Source organism: Tauraco erythrolophus, chromosome 4 (genome assembly GCF_009769465.1).
Source record: "Tauraco erythrolophus isolate bTauEry1 chromosome 4, bTauEry1.pri, whole genome shotgun sequence".
Taxonomy (NCBI): domain Eukaryota; kingdom Metazoa; phylum Chordata; class Aves; order Musophagiformes; family Musophagidae; genus Tauraco; species Tauraco erythrolophus.
This window is the reverse complement of record NC_141468.1, coordinates 84,929,655-84,956,339: the sequence shown is the minus strand read 5'-3', so window position 1 is coordinate 84,956,339 and position 26,685 is coordinate 84,929,655. Positions and strand designations below refer to the sequence as shown.

Genomic DNA, 26,685 nt, shown 5'->3' with positions numbered 1-26,685 from the left:
TTCATCAATGTACAGCGGAACCATGAAGGGGAAAATCCAAAATGAACAAGCCAGATAGTGATGAAAACATACAACTGATGCAACAGAGATATGGCAAATAGATTTAAAGTATTTAAAATAAATGTATGGTTTTATATATACACACAAATGCATATACACACTCACACATAAACATATTTAATACAAAATAAACAGAAAAGAATGGCCTGACATACCCCAAAGACCAAGTTTGAGAGTCAGACTCACAAAGGAAGTTAAAAGATAGCAGCCAATGCCTTTAAAGCCTGAAAATACGACAGGAGGGAAAAAAAAAGATCACCAAGACAGCAGTTCCTGACACCACCAGGATTTCCAGATCCAGATGAATGTTAGATTTGGGAAGCTGAAGATATCCATAGAAATAAATGAAAGTTTGAGCGACCAAATGAAGATCTTTCACAGCATAAAATCAGGAAAGGCATAATACTTGCAAGGTACTTACACAAACTAACATTCTACAAGATCGTCAGAAGGAAACGGAATCAATGGGGACTCCAAATTGGTGGTGAAAGATGAAAAAAAAAAATCAGCTTGCTTGCTGCGTATTTACTTTACAAACTTTGAAAGTGTTTATGATAGTATGAGTACTTTAAAAATCTGGAAAGTAACGAGAGACTGCTGGAATATGTAATGACCTATTAATGCACAAACCTTCTATAATAAACTTGACTACTCAAAAGTCAGGAGTGGCCTCTCTGAGAAGAGATCAGGAGTTGCACCCAATGTCAGACAGGTAGAAGAGCCGGGAAGGAAGAAGTAAAGTTGAGCCTGGGAAGAAAGGGGGCAGGAAGGTGGCTTTTAGTTTTGTCTTTGTTTCACTGGCCTACTCGATTTTTAATTGGCAAAAAATAAATTATTTTATGCTGAGTTGAGTCCGTTTTGGCTATGACAGTAACTGGGTAAGCTGTTTTTACCTCAACCACGAGGTTGAGGTATCTCAAATTCATCTTATTTTCTGCCTCTTGTCCTATTGAGGAGGGGGGAACAAGAAAGCAGCTGGGTGAGCATCTGGCAGTTGACGAAGGTCAGTCCACCACAAGAGAAAAAAGAGCTTCTTTCACTATCCTTGTTCTAGGAGTATCAGGTTGAAACGAGAAAACTGATTAGAACTTCAAGGTGAGTCAGACTCAGTGTGGTTTATCTCATTTGCTACAAGTTAAACATAGTTCATATCTTCCATGCTGCCCAGAGACACCAAAACATGATGAAGATGGAAAAGACTGGAATGGGAAGGCTGCGAAATCAGAAAGATGGAAATAAAACTTGCTGAAAGTAAGTGGGAAAATAAGATCATTTAGACAAGAATAAACCTAAAGGCTATTGACTGTGGCATTGGACAAGCAATCATCTTCGACGTGTTGTGTGCATCCAGAGGCACTGAGAAAGATTTATTTTCTAACACCTAGAAAGAACGTAGGGATAACTCAGCTAAATCACTTTATTAAAAAATAGGAAACCTGAGTTAAAATTTAGATTTTTTAACAAGATGTAATGTGGGCTTTTTAGCGTATAAGATTATATCCAATATTTAAAAGTTTTTCAAAATCAAGTCTTTAACTTTTAAAATCTGATCACAGGTGTGCATTTTATAAACTGGTTAAACAGATAGAGCATGAAGAACTACAAATCGTAGATCAAAATAAAATGGCTAACTATACTCCGAAAAATTAAACTGTAAAACTAGAGAAAACCCTCAGGAAACCTGGACGGCAAGACTACTGAAAAAGCTAAGTTGAAGATGGTCTGACCTGAATTGAAGTTGAACAGTGAGCCAAAGGCAGAGCAGCTACACAACCGTCATGAAGACTGAACCTTATGTTGGTTGGTTGGTATGAAGGTGAGTTCTTAACTCCAAGAAGAGCTTGAAGTTAAAAAAACATCAAGTGACAACATAAGGCTCACCACAAACTCTCACAAAGATATGCCTTACATGTTGATTAATATTTAAAATGTACCATTACCATCTGTCACATAATAACTTCCTCCCTCAAAGAGGTATTTAAAAATAAATGATAGTCATGAGCACTAGTTCAGCACTTTGAAACAGGAAAACTTTGTACATAGGTGTTGACATTAAAATTATAGAGAATTTGAGTAAAAAGCATTTAGTAAAGAAACTAATCAACATTTAAAAATAAATCCGCAATAGAATCAAAGCTAGTGAAAAGCTGGGAGACAAAACAAATCAAAGATCTATGTCCTGAACCTAGGATTTGGAAAGACAATAGTTACACTTTTATAAATAAATGTGGATTTGTGGGAAAACTGTCAAACTTCAGCCTTGAAGTCATAAGCCTCGAAGTCAATCTGGATGTGATGCATCGGGACTACGACCCTGGAAAGCCTGCATGCTCGATGAAGAAAACGAGCACAGTGCTAGCAACAGCCCAGTAGCGTTTGCCATACCTGACACTCTTTCTCTCATTTTAGTTTTAACAGACAAGGTGAGCATCAATGCCATCGACCATCAGGCCAGAAGAGAACAGTCTAGTCGCTGACATGCAGAGAGAGTAAGCCTGGGCAGCAGATACTCTCTCAGCACTGGTACGTCTAGCAAAATCACATCAGTCATACTGGAAACTAAAGCAGACAGGTTCCAGTTTCGGCACTGCCAATGTAATCGACACAGTTTTGGGGTGCAATGCTTTGGTTGTCTGAAAGTCCACTCAGTACTACTGTATTTCATGCAGTGTTTTTGCAGCTAAACACACATGGGAAGCCCAGTCACTGCGGAAGACCAAAAGATCTTGGGTTACTATCAAGGCTTAGACAACTGGAAAACTTAGGTCATGATTTAGGCTAGAAACCTACACACGCATAATCCATTATGCCAATCAGTATTTCAAAATCGAATTATGATAGAATAAAATTTGGGTTGGAAAGGACAGCAGGAGGTCATCTAGTTTAACCTCCTACTCAAGGCATAGTCATCTATGAGATTAAACCAACCTGCTCAGGACTTGATCCAGTCAGATCTTGAAAATCTCCGAGGTGTTTCTTACTTTCGATCAGAACCTCTCATTTCATTTATATCCATTATTTATCATCCTTCCACCACTGAGCATGCAAAGAGCATGGTTCCTCTTCTCAATAACTGCCTCGTAGCATGGGAAAGCTGCTATTAGGTCCCCTCTTTCCTCCAAGCTAAACAACACCCATTCCCTCAGCCTTTTCTCACAGGGCTGATTGTTCAGTCCACTCACCACTTTGGTACCACCTCCAACGAACTTGCTTGCTTATTGATATCTTTTTTGTACTAGGCAGCTGAAAGCTGGATAAAGTATTCTACATGTGGTTTAATGAGTGCCAAGCTAAAGGAGACAAATAAACTTCTCCACTGCCAGAGTGCATCCCTGGCTCATGTTCAACTTGCTGTACAGCAGGCCTCCCACATCCTCTTCTGCAGAGCTGCTCCCCAATCAGTCAGACCCTAGCCTCTATCTTTCCAAGGGGCTCTTTATTCTCACTCAGCCTTCTTGAATGTCACAAGACTCCTGCCTGCTCATTTCTGCAGACTACGTCCTGGAGCATATCAACTGGTCCCCTTAGCTTCATGTCATCGGCCCTCTGAATGAATGTCGACCATGACATGTCCATCCAGGTCACTGATAAAGATGTCAAAGAGCACTCAAATTGTTAGAGGCAATGGGGTACCAATTATCCCATTAACCACAACCCTCTGAGCCTGACAACAAGCTTTTTACCCATCTGGCTACCCAACCACTTGGATCCTAGCATTCTACTAGAACAAGAATACTGTGGGAGACTAGGATGAAAGCCTTATTAAAGGCGAGGTAATATCCCCTGCTCCTTCCTCATTCACAAATCCAGACATTTTATCACAGAAGGCAATGAGGTCAGGCATGATTTCTCCTTGGTAAATCCATGCTGAATGTGCCCAATCATCATCTTGTCACTGACATGCACAAAAACGTATTCCAAAAGGACTCCCTTCACAGTATTTCCAGGGACTGAAGTAAGAAACACCAGCCTGTAATTCCATGGCTCGTCTTTTGGTCTGTTTTGAACACTGCGGAGCATTTGCCTTTTCACAGTTTATTGAGACCCCTCCCCAGTTCCTTTAGTCTTTTAAAGATGGTAGAAATAAGCCTTCCAGCGACATCAAACAGCACTCTCAGCATCCTCAGATTCATCCTGTGGTCTTGTATGGATGGAGTTCGTTCAAGTCATTCCTGACTCGACGCTCATTCAAATCACCGCTGGTAGTTCTTCTCCTTGAGCCCTGCCTCTGGGAGATCTTCTTGAGTACCTGAGCAGATTGGCACAGCCCAGAAAGATGCAACATTTTGTTCAGATGTGTTATTTCTCTACTCACATACTGTGGGAGAAGATAGGAAGTCAAGTGGGAAGGCTGAAGAAATTGAGTAACTAGTCTAGGGGATCAACACTAGTCCTACATTACACATGAAAAATTCTTGAAGAAATCCCTCGGATCCACAAGCAGGAGTTGAGAAAAATCTTCTTTATTGCTTTCCTTAATACTTGCCCAAGAATGGGAATCTTCAGAAAGTGAAGCATATTTTTAGTGAGTTTACATAATTGAAAGAAAAATTCAATCCTCATTTACTTCTGTCCAAACTCTGGTCTAGAAATAGACATTTTGAGCAGGAAATAAGTATTTCATGAGCATCAGCATAAGCAAGATTGATTTCATACTAGAGTTCAATACAAGACATGTTTTACCGTAATAAAAATACCTTTACAGTTCTAAGGTTATATCTTTTAATCGTATTTCCCTCAGCATTGCTGTTTAAGAAATAATGTTTCTTGACAAGTCATATGAAAATTAACCTTTTTGCCAAGTCACTCTTTAACCAGAGTGACACTCAGGTCACCCAAAGCATTCACTCAACTCACTAAAACTAGTAACAGCAAAAGGGGACAACAGTGACAAGTTATGCAAGATTAACGAGAGTGGCAAGGCAGCACTTTTAAAGCAAATTCCATCCAAGAACTACATTAAAAATACGTGCAAAGTTCAGAACTTCCTAATATTTGGGTGGATTCCTACAAAATTGGTTCAGCTTTATTCACCATATGCTCAGTATCTGCTGGCATTATTATAATACCAGCTGCACCTCATCTGGTGCAGACACTGATGGGTACTAGAGGAGAAAAAAACCCATAGTGATAGTAATTCCTGATTCTGCCCAACAGAACTGGAATTTTATTGCAGAAATAAAAGGTGCATCACGAATGAATAGAAAACTGAGATTAGTGGAAAAATACAGTTAAGACAACAGCTACGTGTTTTTTTCCAGAGAGCTTCTGTCAGGTGTCAAATTGACTAAATGTTTCCCTACAATTTATGATGTCCACACTCTTCTGTTGTTGACCTGACTGTTGGCTATTCAGAAGATGCACAAATCATTTGCAACTATCAAGTCATAGAATCATCTGTTTGGAAGAGACCTTCAAGATCATCGAGTCCAACCATTCACCCTGCATTGTCGGGGTCCCTAAACCATGCTCCTCAACACCAAATCCACACGGTTTTTAAACACCTCCAAGGATGGGGACTCCACCACCTCCCTGGGCAGCCTGTTCCAATACTTCACAACCCTCTCTGGAAAGAAATTCTTCCTGATATCTAACCTAAATTTCCCCTGGCGTTACTTGAGGCCATTCCCTCTCGTCCTGTCATTCATAACGTGGGAGAAGAGACCGACCCCCATCTCCCTACATCTTCCTTTCAGGTAACTGTAGAGAGCGATAAGGTCCCCCCTGAGCCTCCTCTTCTCCAGACTAAACAGTCCCAGCTCCCTCAGCCACTCCTCATAGGACAAGTTCTCTAAACCCTTCACTAGTTTTGTTGCCCTTCTCTGAACCCACTCCAGCACCTCAACATCCTTCTTGAAGTGAGGGGCCCAAAACTGGACACAGTACTCAAGGTGTGGCCTCAAACATAAGCTTTGCTTTGAACATGAGATACTATAAGAACTCCATGAAACACAGGGCCCTTCTTATTTCCAAGTTAGCCAGGTAAATGAGTAGCTTGGATACACATGTGTGTGCCTTAGGGCATAACTTGTTGCATGAAACAGAACTTGTGCAATTTAAACTATTCCAACATCGAAAGTGACCTAAGAACCATTATGCTACTCATCTCCCAACAGCCAGCCCAACATTGAAGGGGGAAAAGAAAGGAACCGTGCTTAAGGAAGAGGAAACAAGCCCAAGAGAACACAAATTAAGAGATAAAAGACTTTGGGAAGAAAACCCATCCATTTTAGCTACCAACTTCAGTCTTGCATATGAGGGTAGTGTTAATATTTACCAGTCCTTTACTTCTAATAACAATACATCTTTAACACCTTATACTTCATGTTTTACGTAAGTTCCTGTTCTCTTGATTTAATGCTGTACTGTTTAGTGGCACCTTTTAACGACAAAAACCCCTGATACGATAAGCAAAAGTTCTGAAAACAACCGAGATGTTAATTCAGAACGTGTTAAAACGAGTTAAAAGGGAAGAAGTTTCTGACTGGCAACTGAATCTGTTTATTGCTGTAATAGCAGTTTTGTAACTTGAGGAAGTACTAAGTGTCACTCCTTACTTGTAATTCAGGTTTATGACGTACTGTACAAGGGATGCAAACATCAGTTATACCCAGCAGAACCTCAATTGCTTCGGAATTTAAATAGAGAACATAAGCCACCAAATTCAAGTAGTCACATTCTGCCTTTTTAATTACAAAATACCCTACTAGTTACTCTACTTTGTGCAAATCTGTTGCCCGATTCAGGCAAGAAAGTGACTTCCATAAATTAAAGGTGGGCTTTTTTACCAGGCCTCCCATCACTCCAAAACCATGAAGATTCGTAAGAAATCGTTCACATGGTAAAAAGTTTTGCAAGTTAATCACCATTTCTGTTCACAATATACATAAATAAAAAGTAAAAACCACTGATTTTCATAGCTTAAAAGAACAACCAAAGCAGCCTAACGGAATGGAAGATTAGGGGCAGAAATATTGTCTATCCAATGAGAACTAAAAAAAAAAAAAAATAGGAAAAATAGAGTATATTACCTCTTAAAATGAAAAAGCAGTGACAACGTAGAAATATTGAGTTAAAATGACTCATTTTCACGGAAAAAATATTACTTGTTCATTTTTGTAGTAAAGTCTGCTATTCTTGAAGTTATATTGAGCAGACTAGAAGTCCAGAATTAAAGTGCTCAGTAGCAAAATCTCATCATTTCAGTTATATATATAAGCCTACAGGCATATTGACCCTTCTTGTGATTGGTGCACTACTAAAATTAGTAACTTCGCTCAGAGATGGTTAACGAAATTAACTGACAGAGTTGTTTAATCACAGAGAAATACATGTCAGCTGTGCAGGACAGCTGAAGCTCAATACCCTTCAAGAAAAGGTGGCAAAATAAAAGATAGCTTGCTTCAAGCCTAACCTAAGCGTACCACAGAGCTCTTACGAGTACATGTCTGAAGATCTCATAGCACTTAATACACTCAATTACTTTTTGAAGTAAGAGGTGATTTTGCTTTCTAATGGTTAACACAGAGGACAAAAATTCTCCAATATCTCAAACTACGGCAACCACTACCTGCATGATTTTGAATAGCCACATTATCTCTAACCCAACTTACTGGTTTGGAAACACTTTACAATATGCATTCATTGACAGAAACAACATGTACCTTCCTGAGTGTCGAAATGTTTAATTCATCAGTATTCATACTCCTTCAGAGGCTCAAGCATCAGAAGCTGTACCAACATGACTGCATACCCAAGAGCCTTTTATTTTGCAGCAGCAACACTGTTTGGAAGATCCTCAGATAGTTCCTATTTGTCATGTGTTGCTTGGTTTCACAAAACAGTTTTGGTGCGTGTGAACTGAACTAAACCAGAAGCTCTGCTCCAGGTACACACCAAATGCACCCCAATCCCTAATGGAGAAATAAAGTGAATCAAGAATGTTTGGTTCAATAGACCAGAACAAATCTAGTCAAGAGTTAACTGCCAAATTCTATACAACATATATGAAGCAGTCCCAGCATCAACAACTGTTTATCCATGATCAGCTCTTACTGCACCAAATAAAGAGTTCAACCTGTGAAGTACTGATCTACTTTCTCCAGACCAGTCTTCAAAGAGTGTCTAGCATTCAGCAGTTCACAAAGAAACATTAACAACTGTATTAAGTACAAAAGAAAGTGAACTAACCATTTCTTCCACAAGTTCTCAGTCTTTCAGATTAAAGAATTCTGACATGAAACACTATAAAGAGTTAATCACCAAAAAAGTGACACCAAAACTGAATGAATAACAATCCTCACATAGTTAAAAAAGAGACAGACCTCAGACATCTTAAAGGCATTCAGATTTGAGCTGATTCAGCCAAATGGAAAGAAGGAGAGGAACAATTTCTGAATAAGTACACCCTAAATTGACTCTGCTTTGAGAAAATACAGCATGCAGTTTTAGAAGGCCAATCTTGAATGCATTCCCAGCCTTAGCTGAAAAAAAAAAAATATAAAAGCTTTTCTTGGATAGAAATTTTAACTTGGAACCTTCTTTAAATGGCAAATATTAAATTTTACATCTTATTTCTAGGAAGATGGGGGAGAGAACGTAGCTGCAGCACTACCAAATTTGTTCAATTCTTATATGTTAAGTGCAAAGCCCAGTTTGCAAATCAAACTGTAAACATGTCTAGTGACTTAAACCAAAAGCGCTCAAAAAAACAAAAAGATAGGTTTTATAACAGTAATGAGAAGGTATTCCAACTAAAATTCTTATAAAGGATTAATTGTGGAACTACTAGTAGGATCTCACTAGCATGTTACATGACTGCAAAAAGTATTACAAATCACAACCTGAGCACACACGGCAGTAGACACACTTGAAACTTCAACTGTTTGGTCAAGTATGCGCACAGAGCTTCTCATGAATCATGGCCAAAGCACACTTATTAAAACTTTTCTTACTGTCAAAATGATCTGCTAGCTCAAACTAAAGTTAACTCATTGCTAAGAAAAGTTTGGATGAACTCGTTTTATTGCAAGCTGTTTTTTCAGGGGGGGGGGGGGGGGGGAGGTTCCCCCACCCCCAAATAATTTACTGCAGATATTTCCATTCTTTGGAATTTCTCAGACGCGGTGAAGTGATCAGAAGGTCCAAACACCCTCGGCAAAGTGGATCACAAAATGGTTGAGTTTTTCATTTTTCTTCACCCGAAAAAAAACGCCGTTGACTGCACATATAGAGCACACTATTTACTTTCACTTATGAAAGTATATCTACCCTTCCTTAGAAAGATCCCTTCTTTGGGTAACCAGGCTCACAGATCTGTTCAACTGGTTACACATTAACAGGCTCACAACCGTATGGCCAAACCTGACCCATCAGATACTGGCTGAAGGAGAAAGCCTTAAACATCGTCCTCCAAATCAAAGCTTCCATAGAGTAATTCCACTTTACTCAAGTGACATCCAAACTGATGAAGACTGGGAAATTCCTCTTCCCTCAATGAGAAGCTCATCTATGGTTGTAGGCCTTTTAAACAACTACCCTGGATCAACTGTGAATCTCCACAAGCAAGTGCATCTGTTAACACACGTACACATGAAAGGAAGACCTCAGAAAAGTACATATATTTGTTATGCTAACGTAAAACACACAGACTGCCATACTTAGATCAAAGAATTATCTAGATTTTTACCTCTGCCCTTTCGCCAAGTCTTTCTCTCCTTCCTCAGCAGGATGACTGAGCAGCATGATCAGAAAAACGCTGGAATTTTGGTGTTTAACTAGTAAACACCACACTGTCATTTGTACGCCTAAACCAAACAGAGATGAAAAATGAGTCACTGAACACTTTGATTCTCCACATTTATCTAATCGAGGGAAATAAGGCAGTCACTCCCTACGTCCCCAGTGCAAGGGACAGCGTTTCCTAACTACCTAATTAAAAGCCTTTATGATGCTTGTTCTTTCGGCCTATTTCCTTTCTCTAGCATTATTCTGGGATTCATTGTTTCACCTATTAGCACTAATCCTCAGTCTAAAGCTTTTGTCATCCTCTACGTGGATGTACTTCGCTCATCCAGCAAAGGAATACTGAAACCTCTTGCCACAGAAGCCAAACCACTTTCAGGAACTTTATGATGTACATTTTCAGCCGATGCAAAATCCAGATCGTAATTAAGTCTTACTGTGAACTGAGGGATCTCTTGTGGATCAGATAAAACAACTATGTCACATAAGACTTCCATGAAACAAACCCTAACTTAAAAAGAGATGGGAGCAAATCTTATCCTACACACTCTTTCACTCTTTTTAAGTCTACAAGGCAACTAAGACCACCTTTTTCTTACATGGAAGAGAAAAATCTCAGTTACTTTCCATTTGTGTACGTGAGATGCACCTTCCAGTTCCTGAAAAGCAGAAAAAGTAATTCCATTTTGTAGCACACTGGCAAGAAAGTGGACTTTGTAAAAAGGCATATGGCGATAAGACAAGGGGCAATGGGTTTAAACTGAAAGAGGGCAGATTTAGATTAGACATAAGGAAGAAATTTTTCACTCTGAGGGTAGTGAGGCACTGGAACAGGTTGCCCAGAGAGTTGTGGATGCCTCATCCCTGGAAGTGTTCAAGGCCAGGTTGGATGAGGCTTTAAGCAACCTGGTGTAGTGGAGGGTGTCCCTGCCCATGGCAGGGGGGTTGGAACTAGATGATCTTTGAGGTCCCTTCCAACTCAAACCATTCTGTGATTCTATAGACATCACATAGAAACCTTCAATCATAATATCTAGCTCCACTGAAAGGATCTACCCTAGGTTGTAGAAGCATGCCCATAGTTAAAGACAATGTCTTTCTCATCGATCTACTGCTTCTTTAGATCAGATCCAAGGCGTGAATTGACTATGGAGGATTAGCATCTTCTAAAGTAAAGTTTTACTTTCCTAGCAGGTTCGTGTTTCTTATAGAATCATAGAATGGTTTGGGTTGGAAGAGACCTTAAAGATCATCGAGTTCCAACCCCCCTGCCATGGGCAGAGAAATCCTCCACTACACCAGGTTGCCCAAAGCCTCATCCAACCTGGCCTTGAACACTTCCAGGGATGGGGTAGCCACAACTTCTCTGGGCAACCTGTTCCACTGCCTCATCACCCTCAATGTAAAAAATTTCTTCCTTATATCCAATCTAAATCTCCCCTCTTTCAGTTTGAATCCATTGCCCCTTGTCCTATCACTACACGCCCTTGTAAAAAGCCCCTCTCCAGCTTTCCTGTAGGCCCCCTTTAAGTACTGGAAAGCTGCTATAAGATCACCCTGGAGCCTTCTCTTCTCCAGGCTGAACAGCCCCAACTCTCTCAGCCTGTCTTCATAGCAGAGGTGCTCCAGCCCTTGCATCATCTTTGAGGCCTCCTCTGGACTCGTTCCAGTAGCTCCATGTCCTCCTTACGTTGGGGACTCCAGAGCTGAACACAGTATTCCAGGTGGGGGTCTCACGAGAGCTGAGTAGAGGGGCAGAATCACCTCCCTTGACCTGCTGGCCACACTTGTTTTGATACAGCCCAGGATATGATTTGCTTTCTGGGCTGCCAGCGCACATTGTTGGCTCATGTTGAGCTTCTCATCCACCAACACTCCCAAGTCCTTTTCCTCAGGGCTGCTCTCAATCCATTCTCTGCCCAGCCTGTACTTGTGCTTAGGATTGCCCCGATTTCTTAGCTGTGTTGCTTTTGACATTTATAACATTTCCAGTAGAAGCTTAAGAGCTTTGGTATGATGCCCTGAATCCTTTAGCAAATCAAATGCTTAGTATTAAATGTTTCCATCTCTCAAAAGAAACATGGCCATAAGAAAAAGCCTCGTGGAGGCTTACAGCTGTGGGATCAGATGCTGGAATAGGCTGCGTGGGTATCTTGTCTCTCTAATGATGAAAGCTCTAGTTATCTCAAGATACTTTTGTTGCTTCACGGTTTGTTTCTGTTCATCTAAGAACTGATATCCATTTATAATGTGGAAAGTCTAAACAATTATGCCAATAGTAACAAAAAAAAAAACAAAACAAGCAGCCTTGTCTCACAACAAGACAGGATTTCTACTATAGGACACATCACTGTCTTCAGTGTCAGGACTTCTTCCCAGTCCAAAACAACTCAAGTCTACCAATAGGTTAAGTCTGAGATGAGCATTCTTGCACTTACAGGTCCTCAAAGACAACATCATACAACACAAACATATGTTCAGAAAGTTTTTCCATCTCCTCAAAAATAACTATTTGTCATCTGAGAAATGATTCCACTAAAAAACAGACCATTACTCAGACAATTTCATGACTCCTGTAAGGGAAAAAGGTATGCAAGCCTCATCACACTGCATTAGAAAAGGTAGGATTTGCATGTAATTTTTTTTTTTAATGCCAGGAGCAATTAACATCTATGGAAGACCCAGATCCTGTACAAAGCACCTGAAGAAAAAAGATTTTCATCTCTGAATGGTGGTAGTTCATGTGTTGATGTGTTTTAATCTCAGAAAGAAGTGACAAACAGTATCAGAAGAAATACGTGGCTCTGTATTCTTTGGAATCCCCATCAACACATAATTAAAAGACCATCTGTTCTCAAAATTCAACAACCTAAGGTAGCTGGTACTTGATCATCTGACAAGAAGCACTGGAACAGGCTGCCCAGAGAAGTTGTGGCTGCCCCATCCCTGGAAGTGTTCAAGGTCAGGCTGGATGGGGCTTTGGGCAACCTGGTGTAGTGGAGCGTGTCCCTGCCCGTGGCAGGGGGGTTGGAACTGGATGATCTTTGAGGACCCTTCCAACCCAAACCATTCTATGGTTCTATGAAGGATCAAAAATCCACAAACTTAATGTCAAGCATACTTTCTCACATAGAAGGCCTGCATCTGTGCAACGTTTAGATGGCAAAAGAATAATTAGTGAAGTGCCTACTCTTTGACAGTGCTGCTCATAAGAACATGATGATCATGAAGTAATATGTATTGGCCAGGAAAAAATGCAACCATACTTAGCTTTGATACAGATACCAGTGAGGCTTAGTTAATTTTGGGCTACCATTTGTTACTTGCTTGTTTTTCCAAACTTAGGCTGCTTCTGTTGCTCTCTCCAGCCCACTGGAGCAGGGTTGTAAAGGGAGAGGAAAAGAAGGGAAGAAGCAGGAAGGTGTATCACTTTAGAAACAGAAATGCATAGCAACATGCTACAGAACCTTGTAACAAAGCAGATATCATAAAGCAAAAGGTGTTAAACAAAGCACCTTTTTAAAAAGTAGAATTTATTCTCTACCTCTCTGCTATATTTGCAGACCATTGAAAAAGACCTTTTTCAGACAGCTGGTCTCCAACTCTTTCTGTCTCCCTCAATAAAAAGTGTATTTTCATTGTTTTTGAAATGAGATTAGAAGAGCCATCACCTCCACAATCTGGTCTTACTTCATGTGTTTGCAATGAACTGCCCAAGACCATTAGGAAACTACATACTGCCTTTAATTTCCTTTTGATGTCGTGGAGTCAAATTCTGGAAGAATCTAACTGCCCCCAAACAATTGCTCACCCTTGTTGGCTTATAGTATTTTTTTTTTCCCCCAAAATAGTGACAACAATCACTAGAACTTAAAAGCAATCCATACAGGAACTGCAGGCAGCATAGAGCAGCAAGGACTAAATAATTTTTCTCTGCTTCAAGGGTATCCTGAGCCAGTAGACTCTACCCAGGGAAGAGCAAAAGCAGCCCGCTGCACACACACTTGAGTCATTTAAATAAGAATAGGAAAAAAAACAGTGGTACATAAATAAAAAAAGTAAAAGCTTGTATATAGATAAACACTTCAAATGCAACAGCCATCAAAATCTTGGATTTATTGATGATAGTACACTACTTAGCATTCCAGTTTGCAAACGAAGTTGCTAAAATTAAACTGAAGAAGCCAGTCACATGGTATTTATTCCTGTAACTGTTATACGTAAGTTTAACTCCTCCGATTTCTAATGCAATGATCACTAGAAGCACTCTGAAGGGTGTTCCACACCAGCATCTGGGCATCTCATCATGCTCATTTCAACGAGCACACATGCAATAACAAGACCATTTCACCTTTTAGGTTTCTTGGGGTTGGTTTTGGTTGGGGTTTTTTTTTGGGGGGGTCGGATTTGGTGTGTTGTTTTGGGTTTGGTTTGGTTTTTTGTTGGTGTGGGGGTTTTGGGGGTTTTGTTTGTTTGTTCATTTGGGTTTTTTAAAAAAAAGAATCCAGTCTCTTCCTAAGGTGAATCAATAAGAATGAAGGTAAACTGACAAAAATTCAAATTATCATGAGATCTCTTCCAATACTGATCTATATGTTGACAATGAATCTTTCCACGGATTTTTTTTTCCTTTTCTTTACAGTTTAAATGTAAATCATGACTCTGCAATTGCAAAACATCATGTATATAGGTATGTCCCAATTTCTCCTAATCACTACAGAAGTTTTCGGTGCTTAGTCCAAGGTTATAAAGAGAAAAAAAAATAGGTTTTTTTCCTATTTATAGAAAATAGTTCCCTCTGGATAAATAAAGGAAAACAGACTATTTACTATTCTTTGGAAGCCAAAGTGACTGTACAAAACACAATACAACAACAGGGCATGACTGAGTTACAAAGCATTTCAACAGTAAAAAGAACAATCACTACATCGAGGGGTTTTTTGATGATTTATTACTATCTCTAAGTTAGAACGGAGCTTTACAGAAATTGATTGTTGCTACCTCTTTCTCAAGGCTGCTAGTGTAACTAAAAAACCCATTTCTGCTTGGTAGTCCAAGGTACTACTACTGCAAGCGCTAAGCAAATCACTTGGATGCAACAACTCATACCAACAGAGAAGGAAGCTAACTACACTTTGTCCTTGTGGTTTTTTCCCCACTAAAAGGACGAAAAAAAGGAAAAAAAAATGGAAAAAAGGTGTCTCTGGTCTTTCTGGGAGGACACAATGAATCTGCAAATACTATGTAAAAGTATACTTATGTAGACCTTGTCAGTAATGAAATTAAGTTTTGCTGAAGAGACTTTCTTTTTAAGGTCTAGTAATTGTTACCTTCAGATAAAAAATGGAGATAGAATCACGATCTGCTACATTTAGCAGATGCGGACCTTTTCCCTCTGTCCATCAGATTACGCCAAAAATTATACAGAAAAACTACAAAGTATTATCCATGAAGGAAAAAAAAAAAGTGTAATCCCAAATAGCTACGCTTACCGGCTGACAAGCCATTGTAATCTGATTTCTGTCGAGAAGCTCAAATCACCACAAAATCGCTGTTACTGAAAACACTGGTATTTTATTGCGTTCACTGAACACAAGCGTATACACAAAATTAATTCAAAGGAGTTGTACACAGGAATATCTAGAGCACTACCAAGTTTCTTTTGTTTTTCCTCTCCTATCAGCTGAGGCTAAAGTGGCATTTCACAATGTTTCTTTCTTCAATTACTAATTCAGACAGTTGGCATGACTGCTCTTGGTAAGTTATCCAACACATTAACCACTTTCAGAGCACAGAAATGTCTCCTCTAAACTCTTTTGGTCTCTAGCTCTTATCTCAGAATAGACTATATATATATATTTATCCTAAATAGAAAAGTTTCTCTGTCTTACTGATGTCTTAAGTGTTATACAGACTGTTAACGGGATCTCAGCCACCTACTTTGCTGAAAAAAAAAAATATTCTTTCCAACTAACAATTTAGTCATGGTGGTCCACATACCATCTTCAAGTCTATGAGGCTTTCTAATGTCACCAAATTGAAAAGAGTTTTAAAAAAAGCGCTATTTCAGTTTTTGGCCTTGGAGGCATACGTGTTATTAGTACAACTTCAATCCTTTTTCCATCAACCGGCAGTTCCACCAAAAGCACTCCTCTCCTTTCTACTTAATACCACATAGAGTAAGAAAGACACATGAGAACACTTGATTTGGTGTAAGGAAGCTGTAAAATCAGTACAAGACAGCTGCTAAAATTAACTATAACGTAGGAGCACCTCTGTGCTGCTGCTGTCACCTACTACGTTCAACCAGATCTGCTCCAAACCAGAACGTTACACACTTTCACGCTGCTTGGTTCATACCTTAGAAAGGAAGAACACTGGAGGGAGAAAGTCAGCACCTCAAACACCAGAATTTGGATCATGCCGAAAGAGACAATGGAAGAACACAAGACTCTTCATGAACGTAGACAGTGAATGGTGGAACAACATGCTGCAAGCCTAGTTGGGAGTGTGATGTGTGAACGGTCTCAACACGTAGCAGACAAAGAATTACAGCAGAAATCTGTTGCCTAAAGTTCTGTAGAATTTAAAGTAATCCCTCCCCCATCTTAATAGTAAAAAGCACCGTTAAACTATTAAGTTCAACGGTACCACTGACGTCACCCACTTCATTACAAGCTGCTCTGAAGCTGGTAGTACTCCCCTTGCATGTTTCCTGGATCGAGCAGGGACCAGCTGTTCAGCCTGTGCTACAGTCCAAAGCCACTCAAGGTATTAGCTTCTACCTCAGTAGGAAACATGGGAGAAAAAGGAGTGTTGGGGAACCTAGATAAGAACAAAGAGTCTAATTTTATTTCCTTACAGAATTGCAAAAAGACAGAACGCAGAAGGCCTGTCTCTTAGGCAACAACATGACAATTTTTGACGTCACTACAGAGTGCTGCAACTTGATAAATACCTCAGACACCAAGCACTCTTGAGGACATCGTTTTAAGTTATTCAAAACGAGAACGGAGTTATAATTTCATGCTGCAACTTGGGAAAGATAGAGCTACCTCAAAGCTGGCAGTACTCTAGAGAGCTGACAGACATCTGCCACGGAAACAATTATTTAAGTGTAATGCTGTGGGATACAGATAATGCCTTTAAGCAGCGACTATGGAACCACATATTGCACAATTAAATATCCATAATGGGAGAAAGTTTAGCTTTCTATCAACTAATAACCAACTCAGGAACGGTACAAGTATTAGAATGACACAGTACTAAGACAAATCAAAACATTTTTTTTTTAATATATAATGTAAAACAAACAAAAAATTAAATCAATGGAGAAGTGAGAATTAGTCTGATTTTTCCAAGGAAATCGTACTCATTAGAAGCACAGTCAGTCCCACAACAGCAGCTCCCCAACCCATTTAAGAGGTTCATACATGGACCATTACATTTTAAAAAGCACAACGCTTGTTCCACGCCACCATGAAACGGAGAGTACTTCTGACTCTGGAGAAGAACGCCGACAAAACACAGGAGTACACCCATCACACTTCTCGATCACAATAAAGTAGAATGTTCTTCAAGTGCTTACCCCAAGCAAGGTGAAATCCCTTTCTGAAATATTTTCTTGGTTAAACTCTCTCACTTAGACATCTAAGGCCTCTAACCACAAGACAACCACAGAAATACATCAAAGTAAAGAGATGTTTTCAGCAGCACCACATTATTTCAGCTGAAACATAAATCAGATCTTAAGCGTAGATCAGTCAAACGTGGGAAATTTCAATGCAGGGCATTAGACAGCAAATTTGCATTGCACTACTTATTTTAAGGGACAACCACCTTGTTATAAGCAAGTTTCAACTGAGAGGAGTTCCTTTCTTCTTGAGTTCCACATAGTCCACCATGGCCCAGTTTTTAGAGAAATTATTTCTATCGAAGTGTAAAAAACACTCTCTGTCTTTCCTTCCCTCTTCTGGCTTCTGATGAAGAGGTTTCTTTAAACCACACATCGTAAAAAAGAAAAAAAAATTTCAAGGCAGAAAAATACAGCTCCTACTGAAGCATGCTGAGGAGGGTGACACCATGCCAAAAACAAGCTCCTCCTATTTATGGGCTCCATCAGCTCCTCGTTGGATATGCATGGGTTTGTTAACCTTTGAGAAATCATGTGCACTCTCCTTTTCAGCTCCTTCCAAAGTATAACTGGTTAGCTAATCCACATTGCACTGAAAACTACTGTATTTTTCCAAGAACCTATGTGAACTACAGGAATACTTTCCATGTATAGTTTTCATAGAATCATGGAATGCTTCGGTTTGGAAGGGACCTCAAAGATCATCTAGTTCCAACCCTCCCTTGCCATGGGCAGGGACACCCTCCACTACACCAGGCTGCCCAAAGCCTCATCCATCCTGGCCTTGAACACTTCCAGGGATGGGGCATCTACGACTTTTGAGCTCTTCAAAATGAGATGACATTCTCTATTGTGTTGGGTTTATGTGGTGGGGTTTTGAGTAAAGGGAGAAGGGCTGCAGAGATGGCCCCTGTAAGGAGATGGGAGAAGCTTCCTGAGCTCCAAAACCTGTCAGACCAGTCTCCAGCCACGTCAGACCCACCTCTGGCCAGGGCCAAGCTGATCAGCACCTCTGCAAATGCCATATTTAAGAAAGGGACAAAGTTTTTTTTTATTGCCCGGAGCCATGGTTGGTGGGTGATGCCTTCCCCACCGTACCTCGACCCTCAGGTCCTTTGTTACATTTTTCTCCTTTCCACCCCATGGGGACAGGGAGGGCCACAGGGAAGGAGGGAGTGAGGGGCTGCATGGTAGCTTAGCTGCTGGCTGGGCTAAATCGCAACACTCATTTATGAAAAGAAAGGATTTTCTTGCTCTTCAAGATCAGCAACAAAGGATGAAAATAAAGTTCAGTGTATGCTACACTCCACAGCTGTAGTATTTGCTCGGAGTAGCTGACAAATACAGCTGTGCTGCACCACAGCTGGTGAAAACACCACAACAGAGCACGACTAAAGCACTCTCACCCCAAGTGAGAGCTGGAGAGGTGCACGCCCACAAAAATCTCGGTATTATTTCCAAGATATCCCTGCTACCTATTGCCCTAGGACGACAACCAAACAAAAAAGAGATGTGACCACCTCAGCACAGGCAGCGCACTCTTGTATTTCCCTATTCATCCTCTGACCTTTACTGAATCCAGAAAATTTCTTTGAAATCAGTAAGCAATACATCAATAATTGTAATTTATTTGCACGTTCTCAATAAATGGGAGAGGAAACCCAAAGACACCAGCGCATTTTTCACAGGAGGCTGAGGTAGCAATCAACCAGAGCTCACGTTTTCACCTATTTTTAACAACTTCCAAAACCAAGAGGCAATTCAATCATTGAAAGTTGGGGTGACAAGAACAGCAACAAAAAACCACAATAAGGGACAATCTAGTGTGTGTAGACCACAGCAAAGAGACTGAGATGACTATCAGGTAATGGCATGAGTCAGCCAGCATCTTGGCTCCATGAGTTGAGTCAATTTTCAACAATGCATCTGGCCTTAGCTGAACAATACAAGGCACAAGTTCTGCCCAAGCGAGAAGTCTTTATTAAAAGCCATGTGCTGAAATACTTGTATTGAGGTCTGAAACACCAGCTCATGCAATTATACTGGAACTCATTTTATGGGGAGGCTGGAAGGGTAATGAAGGGATTTTTCTGGTCCCCCAACAGATCAGAGAAATCCCTTGTTCAGTGTCTAAACAGAGAAGTCTTTTTAATTACAGTAAATCCTATTAAACTGATCTTCCTTATAAAGGGCTGAAGTGACCAACTCCAAAAGGCTATAGGAGACATAATGAATTCAGAGTTTAATTAGGACAAACTGTTCGCTAACAATAATCTATTAATTAGCATTCTTAGTTTTTACGGCTCATTGCAATAATACCCTTTTACTTTTAAATTGCACCCTTCTTTTCTGGACCAAAGTTATACAATTCTACCAGTGTGGTAGTAATTACAGTGATTGCCTAGAGAACAGCAGCCTGGAAAAATCTGTAAATGTTTAATTAGGGGATAAAGGAAAGACAAGGAAAAAAAAAATCCTCGGATAGAGGAATCACTGTTCTCCAATTTATACATATTTAGCAAGAGCTTAATCCATCCTAAACCACACATTCATTGCATTTTGCTTACAAGATTTCCACAGCATCCTCAAATGTCAAAACTGATTTCAGAAAAAAAATATTATATTCCAAGACATTCTCTTCAGTACGAAAACAGAACTTAAAAATGAAAAGAATTTGAAAATTAAAATACTTACCTGCAGCTGAAATACAAACAACATCAGAAAGTTGAGTGAATGGTATTCCATGTATTCATTATACTGGTACTGTACCACTATAACTACGATTTTCACTGGATTACTCCTACTGGATTACTCCTACTGGATTTTTCACTGGAAATCCTACTTTTGTAATAAAAATTATTTAACTTTAGATTTTCTTCGCTCCAAGAAGACATATGAAAATGAATAAGAAATGTCACACACATTAACAAATACCATGTACTGATACTTTCCATTCAGTAAGGACACAGCCATAAAACTACACGACAAGTTCACTAAATTATTTCATACTAACTCAACTTAATTTCTTCAACTCAGTTCTTTAAAAAGTGCAAAGTAAATCGCAGACAGCTTCAGTGTAGTAGATTATCTCTAACCCAAAGGAATCTGCTGTTTAAGACAGGTCACCTGAAAGCAGAATAAGATGTCAAGTACTACTAGCACTATTTTTTCCTCCAGCAGTTTCCCCTCTCTCCACCTTCTAAAGCAAACCTCAAAAAAAGTGCTGCCTAAAATAGCAAGTACACCTTAAGAACTCCACGCTTGAATTATGGAAACTATTTCATTAAACTTTCCAGGATATTGAAAAAACTCAGTAGGGAAAGTAATTCTGTCATGGTCAAAGCTGACTTACACCTTTTGGAGTGGGACACTGGACCTGTTTTCCATAAGATTGGTGAGGTTTCTTACAGGAGCGTTCAGAGATACGTCTAACTCACATTTGGCCAGAAACAACTCAACAGGAGGACACCAACTCAAAGACAAGTAGTTACTTCAGGATTAAATTAGCAAGAAGGTCTGGGTGGGAAAATTTTAAAAAAGCTTTTAGTAAGTAGAGATGACTACAAGGAGATCTCAATTTTAATAAAACTCTCAGTTTTATTCTAATTTAGGGATGCCTTTAAGAGGAACAGGACAAAAGAATTAGATATCCAAGCTTCTATTCTCTAACTAGGCAGGCCACTACAAAAATCTGTTGAGCACTTTATGATAGTTGCATAAGAAGACATGGACAGCTTATGACCAAAGAACAGATGAGCAGGTACTAAACAGTGTTACTTAAATGTAACCAGGAACACAATTTAAACCTGTTTGTGAAAACTGCAGGTCTGGAGGTTTTAACTGGAGCTCTAAAAGACGACCAGTGCAACGTGAACTTCGTTTTACTGGCAATCCATCAACACGCAGCAACAGTGAAGTTGTATTTGAGGTCAGCAGTTAGTACATCCTGCATCTCAGAGAATGCTTCAAGAGGTAAGCACTACAGAAACATCAATCATGAACAGGGGAAAATACTTCCAAAAGGAAACCGAGCGGTTAGCATCAGTCTTGGGGAAAAAAAAAAAAAACAAACAAAACACAACACACAAGGAGAAATGAGCATTCAAAAGGTGGCTTACAAGCCTGACCAGAAATATTTTAAAAAAGGCAAGTTGAAAACATCTTATTCATACCAATTACCCAGGAAAAGCACCAGTATAATTTAGCTGCTTAAATGTGACATGCAAGTTCATTAAAATCATTCAATCACACTACTGCACCAACACAACAGTGACATCAGATGACAAACCTGGTTTTCTTCTTGCAAAACTCTGTACTGCTCCTTCCAAATGGTGATTTTTGAAGCTTCGTCTTTCCTCAGAGCTCTCTCCTTTTTTAGCTCAGGACTCCAGAAGGTCTTGATGCTGTTCATGGAAGAACTCAGCTTGCTTTCTTTCACCTCCACATCCTTGCGAAGCAGATCGTTCTCCCTCAACACTTCCTTGAGTTGCGTCTGCAGATCCATTATTGTGTTATCCCTGGCCTGGCGCAGCGAGTGAGGCACGGTGGATGCCATGCTCACTGGAGGGAGGTGGTGCTCTCCAAATGCAATAGTATCACTGGCAACTCCACTACTGGCAATGTTAGGGCTGCTCCCCATCGCAGTCATCCTAACGCCGTAAGGCAGCCGCCCCCCCGATCGGCCCAAAGTCATGGTGCTTTTTGGGGTGTCTGCACCCACGTTCTCATGGTCACTCAGGTACATCGGGCCAGACGTTGCATAGGCAGCATTTAAGGACTGAATGTTTTCCATAGAAAGGGTTTTCCCACTGCCACCCCCAGTACTACTCCCAGAACTGCCTCCTGTGCTGTTGGTTCGACGATGGCCCAAGCGTGGTGACCGTGGCAGCCTTGGTGAACGCCCTGGACTCTGGTTGCTTGGCTCAACCTTACCAACCGACCGAGCACTTCCATACATGATTAAGCTGGTGGTGTGAGGCAATTAGGCATAAAAATCAGGAATGAGAGAAATCCTGGTAAGTTCTTCAACGGTTTTAAGTCAGCTTAAGGCCAATCACGACTTGTAACAGACCCCGTTGTCCATCTTTGAAGTCACGTGCTCACGATGTTCAGGACCATACCTGTATCAATAAAAATAACATATTAAAAACTGTATCAATAAAAATAACATATTGAATACCTAGTTTATCACAAAATACTTTGTCTCACATTACAATAAAGTGTATTCTACTACCTTTACATCTCTTCAGCACCTTTTCAATTCCCACTCACAAAAAAGCAGCCTTTTATTTAAACCCTAATATTTAAACTCAAAAAGGAACTTCTATCCTTGTTTTTCTGTTGTTATCACAGTAAAGAGAGAGAGGGGGAAAAAAGAACTCCTCAATTTTCAAGTCATAATTTTGCTGGATGACCCGAACTCCACAAAAGTAGTCTTAACTTTTTTCCTAACTGGCCCTAATTCTTTATCTGTTACCTTTCCGAGTAAGGGAGACAACAAAATTTAAAGCCCATTCAGTAGTATTTTTTTTTTTTCTTTGAGTGCTGCTGGCTTCCATAAGACACAGTTTCCAAACCCTGTTGCTGTGAAAATAATCTTGCAGGATGGACTGAAATGATTCTGATCACAATCTTGACTAGCAGGTCCCTTCAGCGTTGCTGACAGCCCTCCTTCCAACTCAGAAGTCAAAAGCTAAGAACCATTAACTAAGAACTACTCAATCATTACTGACCACAAAGCTTAAGCTAGTATAGCTACAACTTCGAAAGGAGAGCAATCACACAGCAAGGGCACCGATGAGGTTAAGAGGAACAAGACAATCACACCCGCACTGAATCCCAGTTCCAGTCTCTTATTTTCTCTGGAACTGGGATTCAGTCCTAAACACAAGTTAAAGATTTAAGGTTAAACCAAGATTTCAATCAAAATATACTTCTCATTAACCAGCTCAGATTAACTTCATTAAATAAGATCATTCCAACAGCAGGGACCTCTTAAGACACAGAACAGCATGCCATCATCACGCTGCAGCTCCTCCTCCCCTCTACTTTTCCTGTAAGCATGGACTCTGGTAGCTATGCAATAACATTCCTTATTTTTGCACATTAGGCTGTTCCACAGGTGCTAGCAAGTAACTCTGTAGTAGAGGGGCACTGGGTTGAGACCACTCTTAGTAACCAAGATCTAGTAGAGGAGCGAGAAACAGGGATGAAACCCACTCTGGTGGCTGAACTACTGCACGGTAGAACTACTCCCACTAGAGAGTTGTCTTTTTTTTTTTCTTCTATTTTTTCCACTGTGAACTATTTCAAGCCACTCTTGGGTTCAACCAAAATCAAAACTAGAACACTGAAACGTTCCTGGTCTGACCTCTTCCCGTTAGATGAAAGAATACCAGATAGTGTCCAAAGAGCATCCGCATATTATACATCCCAACATCTTCTCCTTCACACCAGCTTTCATCTAGCCTCACCTTCTGCTCAGAAGTTAGGTTTGCCAGATATTAGGAATCAATTTTTCTGAACCCTGTGGCATGTTTGGGAGAAAATAATTGGGCAAGCAGACGAAAGATTAGGCTTAAGAGAGGAATACACTTACCAAAGAGATTGCAGAAGCAGTAAAAGTGGGTGGAGAGGAAGAAACAAAAAAAATAATATTGCAAAAAATACTGGAAATGGATAGAAAGAAAAAAAGTAAAAGCCTGATGAAGAACAGGTACAGTTTTTCCTCTCAGAAACAAGTCAGTATAGGAAAAGATACAACAAGAAATAGTTTTAAAATGTTTAGCTTAAGATTAAATGGAAAACAAGCTTAGGCTAAGCTAGCATTTTTTCCATTTTTTCAGTGTTTCATAGAGGATACAATAGCAGTGATTTTACAATAGGAGTAACTTTACAAAGCTTATGGAAGCTGGTGCCGTTTTGTGGGGAGTCCTCAAGAAGTTCAAGTGCTTGTTTCTCTCACTTTCTCCTTTTAATAAATAATCACCAAAGCTAGCAACAATCCTACTATGGAATATTTCAAACATATATATAAAGGAAAACAAGCCAAGGAAAGAGAGCCAGCAGCATTAATAATTGAAGTTAGCTACGAAAACACCACCTATAGCAGGGGATTTTTTAGTACGAGTTACAGTTAAGACATTTCTTCTATTTCAGCTACAAATCCTTATGCAAAACAGTACAGAAATATAAACTACGCAACAAAGTCTGCAGTGTTTCACTGAAGTTGCTTCAATAAGCAAGACACTATGCCTCAGATCTTGAAAAAAAACACAAACCACACTTTTCCCAAACAGAAAAGCTATTTCAGACTAATCTCACTGTCTGAGATCTCAAAATGCTAAAAACCCTGCCGTGACACCAGCTGAACACCCTAAACAAGTCAGACATGATTTCTTAGACACCACTCAAAGTATGTTCGACTGAAAACTTGCCTTTGGGAGGATTCTCTTGAAAATTAACCCAAATCACAGTGCTCAATTCATTTCCTAGAAAATCCCCACAGTAAATCAGTGTAAACACTCATTCACTTCACAGCTCTAAATGAGTTGAAGTTGAATCAAAAGATTAGACATTTATTCCATGCGTTTTAGCTAAAGCACTTGCCCCAAAAAACATTAAGTTTAAATGTTGGTAGAAGTACATCACTGCTGCATGCACAAGCATCACCTGGAAAAGCGCTTAAAAACACACATGAAGCACACAAAGGATTTTTAGATCGTTTCTAACGAGTTAATCATCCCTAAACCAGAAAAGTGTCATTTAAACTCATGGAATTGCTTTTACTAACCTTTTAAATTTAAAATTTAATTTTAAATTCCTTTTTAATTTTTTTAATTTAAATTTAAATTAATTTCAATTTAAAAATTTTGTAATTGTTTTACTAACAGTTTTGTGGGACTATTAATAGCTTTCCAAAGAATGAAAATGTTTGATGTCCTTGAAAGAAAAGTAGCTTCCCAGGCAGCTGAAAGGAGCTGGTGTCACAGCAGGTGCTGTGCAGCAACATCTTCCAATATACTGGGCAGGTAGGTTGTCTCTTGTCCACCTTAAGTGGAAACACCAGTCCTGTGCTAATTCAGCTCCAAGCTTTGCTCTTCACAGGTAGGCACCATGCCCTCTGTTACTCCAGAAAAATCAAATAATTCAAGCTATGAAAGCCAACTGCTAGAATTAGCTGTCAATTAGGGTTACAGAGAGGATTCCCAGAGCGGACACACGTGAAAAATCAGGGAGAACTCCTCCGACATCACTGCCATCGCCGCCACATCTTACACTGCACTCGCTTTTCAACAGCAAAACCAAACAAAAGCAGTGGCCTAAGCAAAGTATTTGGAAACAAGCAAATACTTTGAGCAGCCCTGAGGAAAAGGACTTGGGAGTGCTGGTGGATGAGAAGCTCAACATGAGCCGGCACCGTGCGTTGGCAGCCCAGAAAGCCAATCGTGTCCTGGGCTGCATCCAAAGCAGCGTGGGCAGCAGGTCGAGGGAGGTGGTTCTGCCCCTCTGCTCTCGTGAGACCCCACCTGGAATACTGCGTTCAGCTCTGGAGTCCCCAGCACAAGAAGGACACAGAGCTGCTGGAGCAGGTCCAGAGGAGGCCACAAAGATGATCCGAGGGCTGGAGCACCTCTGCTATGGAGACAGGCTGAGAGAGTTGGGGCTGTTCAGCCTGGAGAAGAGAAGGCTCCGGGGCAATCTTCTAGCAGCCTTCCAGTATTTAAAGGGGGCCTACAGGAAAGCTGGAGAGGGGCTTTTGACACAGGTACATAGTGACAGGACAAGGGGCAATGGCTTTAAATTGAAAGAGGGGAGATTTCGATTAGATATAAGAAAGAAATTTTTTACATTGAGGGTGGTGATGCACTGGAACTGGAGAAGTTGTAGGTGCCCCATCCCTGGAAGTGTTCAAGGCCAGGCTGGATGAGGCTTTGGGCAACCTGGTGTAGTGGAGGGTTTCCCTACCCATGGCAGGGGGGTTGGAACTAGATGATCTTTGAGGTCCCCTCCAACCCAAACCATTCTATGATTAGCAAATCTAACCCTCCAGTATTTCTCTTGAAATGAGTACTTTCATTACACCATTTTTAGACTTAATATTTAGAATATTCCCAATTTTAAACTAAATACATCCTTCCAACCATGCAGGCAGTTTCAGTATTTTCACCGATGCAGAGATATGTCATGGTTCAAGAGAAAAAAAAAACAAAAACCAAAAAACAACATGTTGCAAAGATAAATATCTT

The 26,685-nt window shown here is 40.1% G+C and overlaps 1 protein-coding gene across 9 annotated transcripts in view; it reads right to left on the bottom strand.

Moving 5' to 3' along the window:
• Positions 1-22,519, bottom strand: part of ERC1 (ELKS/RAB6-interacting/CAST family member 1) — a 278,996-nt gene extending 256,477 nt beyond the window's left edge. For 8 of the 9 annotated variants that reach the window (XM_086610616.1, XM_086610613.1, XM_086610615.1 and 5 more), the window contains exon 1: positions 21,726-22,519. In XM_086610616.1, coding sequence (XP_086466742.1) covers positions 21,726-22,394 — 669 coding nt within the window. In that variant the 5' untranslated portion in view covers positions 22,395-22,519. Of the gene's footprint in view, positions 1-12,012; positions 12,037-21,725 lie in introns of all 9 variants that reach the window. The other variant, XM_086610621.1, reaches the window with a different exon arrangement.
• Between the last annotated feature and the right edge of the window lie 4,166 nt (positions 22,520-26,685).